Source organism: Osmerus mordax, chromosome 4 (assembly GCF_038355195.1).
Source record: "Osmerus mordax isolate fOsmMor3 chromosome 4, fOsmMor3.pri, whole genome shotgun sequence".
Classification (NCBI taxonomy): domain Eukaryota; kingdom Metazoa; phylum Chordata; class Actinopteri; order Osmeriformes; family Osmeridae; genus Osmerus; species Osmerus mordax.
In genome coordinates this window covers 17,744,398-17,750,831 of record NC_090053.1, presented here as the reverse complement: position 1 = coordinate 17,750,831, position 6,434 = coordinate 17,744,398, and the positions used below count along the sequence as shown (strand labels likewise).

The window sequence follows — 6,434 nt, the reverse complement described above, 5'->3', positions numbered from 1 at the left end:
AAGAGCAGAAAGCTGACAGACAAAGCAAGAGAGAGACAACGCTCCAACAAGCAGGCGATACTCACTCACACGGCTGCTGCTCAGCCAACCAGCCAGCCAGCCGGAGAGAGGAGGAGAGAGAGAGAGAGAGGCCCGCCAGCCGTACACAGGCCCTGCCTGTCCCTGCCGCCCTCCAGCTCCCTCTGAAGACAAGACGCCATTCTGGGGCGTTCCCTCCCTGCGTCCGGGAGCCAGAATGGCAGCCGGTGGCACCACATCTCCCAGCCGAACTGGGCCGGCAGCGTGAACCCGAGGAAGTGCCACGGCCAGGGTTACCGTCGGCTGTTTTATTGTCGGAGGAATGTACCAAGTCAACTCTCACACACAGGGGGGGGGCGGGGGGGGGTTGGCGGAAGAGGAAGAGGAGTGACTATCCAACCTACACAGTTCCTCTGCTCTCCATCACTTAAACCATCCCTCCCTCCCTCCCCTACGCCAGCTCTTCCCTCCTCTCCGTTCTGCTCGTTTCTTCCTTCTTTTATCCATCTATGCATCCTTCCTTTTTTTACTCCTCCCCTGGCGCAATGCAATTATGGTAATGGGTTTTTTCCCCTCTGCTGATGGCTTCCGACATCCTGTCTTGAAATTGGGCTAATAATCCTCTTAAGAGTCATGTTTAGTTAATGAGGTGGGGGCGCACTCAGACATACACACACACACACACATACATGGACAGATGCACACACACACGGACAGTCGCGCACACACACACACACACAGCAATTTGAGCAGCACTGCTTTAGCAGCTGTGCTTATCAGACTGTGGCCATAGAATGCATGCCTTCACTGTAGCCACTCAGAGAGGGGGATGGGTTGGAGAAAGAGGAAGAGAGAATCGTAAGGGGAGAAAGGAGTGAAGTGGGTAGGGGGGGGGGAGAGATGGAGGGAGAGAGAGAGTAGGGGGGGATGGAGAGAGACAGCTACAGCAGAAAAAGATGGAATAGAAAAACTGAGGGCAGAGGAAACAGAAAATTCTCCTGTCCGCCATTTTAGCGCTTTTATATTCAGCGCTACATCTGCGTTCTCTCCCTTGCCTTCCCAGTATATCACATGAACTCTTTATACGTCCATGCATCTATCCCTACCTTTCAGCCTTCTCGCCATTATGCTTTTCCTCCCACTCTCTCTTTGTCTCTTTCAGTAATGCACCCTCACCACCTGAGAACACACACACACACACACACACACACATACACACTGAAAACCAACCACCAACAGCTTTGATGTTGGGAGTGGAGATGGTGAACATTCGTGGCGTGGCCTCGTGTGTGTTGGCGGAGGATGGTTGAGGAGAGACGCATCCTGCAACGTTCTTTGTCTACTGCGTCCACCCTAACTCTTTCATCTTAGGCCACACACACACACACACACCTTGCCATGTGGCGAGTGACCACCTACCGACACGCCAACATACACAAACTAACACACCATAATACCCTTACAATCCATTCGCGGGGTGATAGAAAGCTTAACAATAGACGAAGCCGAGAACATATGAAATATGGTATATATACATTTATATGTATATAGAGTAAAGCTATATAGTAATGTAATGGCAGTAATGTAAAGGTAGAGGGGCACAAAAAAACTGTGTCGGGATGGAGGATGAAACCCAGCAGGGTGGAGCGGATGAGGGACAGGAAGTAGGATAACCAGGGAAGGGGCGGAGGGATGGCAGATGGCCCAGAGAGGAGACTGATACTGGACACTGACCACTCCACACAGACAGCCACTCAGTCCACACGCCTCCTTCTGCTGCTGCCAGGGGCTGAGTGCTCTACCCATCAGAGACACACCCCGACACAGGCCTCCCTGTCCTTGTGCTACACACACACACAAATACTCACACCTATACTGTTTACCTCCAGTCTCCTTATGCTCCTTCCTTCCTCTCTACCCCCCCCCCCCCCCACACACGCACGCACGCACACACGCACACACACACACACACACACACACACAAACACACACACGCACACTCAAGACTGGCAATCAATACCATCCATCACCACCTCCCCCCCCCCCTGCCTCCATCTCACACAGACACCGCAAAACTGGACTCATCTTTACCTCGTCCGCATGCCATTCCCAGAAAAACAACAAGCTGCATAAATCAGAATCGCTTTGTCCGCCAAACGTACAGTGCACCCAGAAATTTGACCAGGTGATACAGCGCAGTGGAACAAAGTTTGACTTTTTCAAATCCACTTAACCATCAACAGCCACTCGGGAAGTCAGCCAGTGTGCAGACTAGAAAAACAACGCATGACACTGAAAATACCTCTCATCACTGCAGCAACGTACAACGTAGCGTCGCTAGGAACACTGCTTACATCACCCCCCAGGCCCTGATGACAGTGCCAGAGAGAGGGTATTGGGCTAGCGATGAGTCACATCACCTCTTTGTCGAGTGACTGGGGCCATTCCACACAGCGAGACAGTTATCACCGTCCTAGCAGTTGTAGTGAGTCAGGCTGGGCTGGCTGGAAAGGGGACAGATATCACCGACATGGAGGGAACAATAGGACCTGGGTCAGCTAGGGTGTGTCATCGTGGCAGAATGTCACATTGGGGTGGTGGTGAGATTCATCCATGCGTGACTCAACAACAACAACATTGGTTTGATACCCTCAAAAGTTCAGGTTGCCCCTGAATCCTTGACCAACCCCTGGACACTCACACAAAGCATGGCGGTAGCTCGTTACCTGCATCAACTGGTCAGTGATAGTGTCTGTAGGGTCTATAGGCATCTGTGAATATCTCTGACATTGCTTGTAGAAAGGGCTATAAAAATTAACTTGAGTTGATAGTGATCTAGAAAATACCTAACATACCACTAAGTTAAAACACAGAGCCTCAGATGGGGAAGGTTTTGTGAGGCCTGATTAAGGATGTGTACCTGGATGTCTGAGGCCTGATTACGGATGTGTACCTGGATGTCTGAGGCCTGATTAAGGATGTGTACCTGGATGTCTGAGGCCTGATTAAGGATGTGTACCTGGATGTCTGAGGCCTGAATAAGGATGTGTACCTGGATGTCTGAGGCCTGATTAAGGATGTGTACCTGGATGTCTGAGGCCTGATTACGGATGTGTACCTGGATGTCTGAGGCCTGATTAAGGATGTGTACCTGGATGTCTGAGGCCTGATTAAGGATGTGTACCTGGATGTCTGAGGCCTGATTAAGGATGTGTACCTGGATGTCTGAGGCCTGATTAAGGATGTGTACCTGGATGTCTGTGTCCTTCACCGGCTCCAAGGGTTCGAAGGTGGTGGCAGCGCTGAGGCTCTCCAGCCTCTGGGAGATGTGGAAGATGTCCAGCCCTCGGGAGCCCAGCAGGATGGATCTGAGGAGAGACGGGGAGAGGCACGATTATATGCATAACCAGGAACCTAACATACATAACCAGAAACCGCTGTGGTTCCTGGTTAGGTATGCGTGTATGTGTGTATTGTATATGAACAAGACAGCAGCCGATACAGTACTGTGGCATGAACCTAAGTGACCTCTAGATGGCAGCATAATCATGAGTTTACCTTTTTGGGGTCGATGATAAAACACACACAAACACTCCCAACTGCACAAATCTACCTCCATCATGCTCCCTTACACCCGCCGCCCCTCCCCACACACACACACACACACACACACACACACACACATTGTTTAGGTACTATACCAATCTAACCCACCAGGACCCAGAGGACAGAGATGTCTTACGCTTTCACGTCAGCTGCATCCTGAGAGGTGCGTGTGAGGGTGCGCGAGCGTAGTCTCTCCCCCGCCTGCTGGATCTCTTGCAGGTTTCTCTCCACGTGGGGGAGCTCAGACACGGCCTCTGTCTCCGCAGCCAGCTGCTCTGCCTGCTGCAACAGCTCCCCAAAGCCCTCTGTTTCCATGGCTAGCGGCGCTGTGCACGAGAGGGAGAGGAGACTGTGGTGTCAGAAAAACCGTTGGAAGCGCCCGTGAGATGATTATCTCTACTTTGAGATGATCTCTCTCATCGAAAGAACGAAAACATAAGGCGGAGAGTCATGATGGGATGTTTCGAAATCAGAATATTGTGGGTTTTATTCCACGTTAATGTCAGAACATCTTTTAGTGTGTGGTCGATGGCATCAGGAATGGAGTACGATTAAAACAGAAAACTGTTTCCCTAAAGCCTCCCAAGGTAATACATTCTCCATCGGGTTTGTACGAGAAGTACCTAGATCACTAAAAACGTAGGTGTCATATCTGGAGCTAGTGTTTAACAGTAGATTAATTTTATATATGTATGGCATTTTACTATTCCTACCTAAAAGTTGGATTAATCTAGGAATCTAATCTGTAGGGTTTTCCTAAAAATAACCAAGTTAACAGGTCAACAAGCTTCTCGCGCGCAGCCACGCGATGACAGCTGTTTATGGATGATGGTATAAAGTATCTTCTTTGTCATGGGCTACCGTACGATCCCATTTCCTTTTATAACCTACACGAATTAGGATAATCATCTAACCCACATTGCGTCAATTCTTATTTTGCTTCAGATGCATTAACTGACTGAATGGCCACAACGGCTAGGCTAGCTATCATAGCATGGCTAGGCCACTTATGTAGGAATGAATGATAGCTTGCTAGAAAGGCACACTCGCAGGCTATAACGCCACACTACTTGAATGTGTGCTAATTGTGTGCTACAAATGTTATGAGCTAAACTTTAACTTACGTGACCCTTTGACAAATATAAATGTGTCTCTCTTGTACCTCCAGTCCGTTTTTATAGTTCCTTGCTAGCGCATTAGCCAACACTATCTCGTTTACCCCGGCACTTCTCGAGATTACACTGATTGGACAATTGTCTTCTTCGTTGGCTTGAGTTTGGTAGCCTACGTATGGTTAGAGTCGCCCTCTACCGTTCTGGGGTGCAGAGATTACCAATTTGGTATTAAACAGTGACGTGATTATTTTTAATTATGGTTCCGGGTAATCGTGAGTTGTAATGCACGTAGCTCTAATCAATCCTAGTCATACAATCTTTCTAACCTTAAATAAACGGATACTTGTCCAGCCTGTCCCCACTTATGTATAGAATAGCACATGTATAGAATAGAAACATGTAGATGATACCTCGGAGTTCATTTTTTGCTTAACAATTCAAGGAATTTAAAAAGCTAGGAAGATTTACTTTCAAGTAGGGTGATGCATTTGATTTCGTCTGACTTTGGCAGTGACAATATTTTGACTGCCTCAGTATTTGAGTTAATCAAATCCAAGTTAAACCACATGACCCACTCCCCATACCTACAATAATGACTCAAATAGTTTGTCTTATAGTTGCAATTTATTACATTTTTCAAGTAACAAGTACAAAAATTACTGCATCCCATTAACACAGATTGCCTGCAGTTCTACACATTGCCACATGGCGTCCCTCATCACTGACAGCAGGTCTTGTCGCAGGTCTTCCCTTTGCACACGCACCCAGAGGCGCACTTGCTGCACCCGGCTGGACAGCAGGAGCAGCAGCCTGCATTAGGAGAAGGGAGGAACGCAAAGGACACTTGATTAGCGATTAGCCACACCTGTGACACATGTTTAGAATTGACCACGATCTCTAGTCTTATTGAAGGCCCGCCATTTACTTTATATTTTTCAAAAAAACATGTTTGAATGTTAAACTTACTGGTTTTCTTGCAAGATGTGCAGGCGCAGTTAGTACAGCTACAGTTACCACCGCAGTTGCATGATCCAGCTATAAAGAAAATAACATACAATTTAACAGACGAAAACAAACCTTTACACGAGATTAAAGATAACGTTTGCTGAAATGACATGCTAATAACTGTAAAATCTTACTCTTGGAGCATTCACATGGATCCATTTTTCAGTTTAGTTTCGGTTTTCCGGAGTGATAGGCAGCGATGATCTCTTCGTTGTGAGATGGTCAAGTGTAAACATTTGCTCTACGAGTGGCGTTTTTATAGCGGATGGGTTTTACGGACCGAGTGCAAAAACCGAGGGTCACGCATTTCCGTAATTCATTAAAGGAGCTTGCACACTGTCCTTATCCCCGAAAGAAAAATTCCCATAAAGGATGTGATGGATTTATTGTTATCATTTGTGTTACATAAGACTAACATGTCTCCGTGACTACTGACAATTGAATTCTATTTACGTGTTCACACAACCGAGAATTTTAATCTGTAAACTAAATAGGGTAGCAAACGGAACGTCGAGGCTACATGACCTACATTTTCTGTTTACAAATGACTTCAGAACAGACTAACACTTAATATCTAATCTATGTGTCTCGATATACTCTGTAGCCTAGGCAATAGGCTACTGTGCCCATCAAATAGGCTATAAAAACGAAAGCAGGGTTCGCACTCCAAAACGCAGAATTTATTATTAT

At 47.2% G+C, this 6,434-nt stretch overlaps 2 protein-coding genes across 3 annotated transcripts in view; both read right to left on the bottom strand.

The window, feature by feature from the left end:
- Positions 1 to 4,849, bottom strand: part of nup93 (nucleoporin 93) — an 18,599-nt gene extending 13,750 nt beyond the window's left edge. The window contains exons 1-3 of one of the 2 annotated variants that reach the window (XM_067234574.1): positions 4,749 to 4,849; positions 3,761 to 3,950; positions 3,269 to 3,386 (exon numbers count right to left, since the gene is read on the bottom strand). In XM_067234574.1, the coding sequence (XP_067090675.1) occupies positions 3,269 to 3,386; positions 3,761 to 3,939 (297 nt within the window). In that variant the 5' untranslated portion in view covers positions 3,940 to 3,950; positions 4,749 to 4,849. Of the gene's footprint in view, positions 1 to 65; positions 138 to 3,268; positions 3,387 to 3,760; positions 3,951 to 4,748 lie in introns of those variants that run through there. The other variant, XM_067234575.1, reaches the window with a different exon arrangement.
- A 495-nt stretch (positions 4,850 to 5,344) lies between these two features.
- mt2 (metallothionein 2) lies at positions 5,345 to 6,027 on the bottom strand. Its single transcript, XM_067234373.1, has 3 exons — positions 5,879 to 6,027; positions 5,706 to 5,774; positions 5,345 to 5,549 (listed from the first exon to the last, which is right to left on the bottom strand). The coding sequence occupies exons 1-3, from the start codon at positions 5,901 to 5,903 to the stop codon at positions 5,458 to 5,460; spliced, it is 186 nt and encodes a 61-aa protein (XP_067090474.1). The 5' UTR covers positions 5,904 to 6,027; the 3' UTR covers positions 5,345 to 5,457.
- Between the last annotated feature and the right edge of the window lie 407 nt (positions 6,028 to 6,434).

What these genes read in the sequence shown, in the direction of transcription:
- mt2 (XM_067234373.1), bottom strand. Translation starts at nt 5,903, where the DNA reads ATGGATCCATGTGAATGCTCCAAGA. An exon ending in TCCATGTGAATGCTCCAAGA is followed by an intron (nt 5,775 to 5,878) that starts GTAAGATTTTAC and finishes TTTTCTTTATAG; the next exon opens with CTGGATCATGCAACTGCGGT. An exon ending in CACATCTTGCAAGAAAACCA is followed by an intron (nt 5,550 to 5,705) that starts GTAAGTTTAACA and finishes CTCCTAATGCAG; the next exon opens with GCTGCTGCTCCTGCTGTCCA.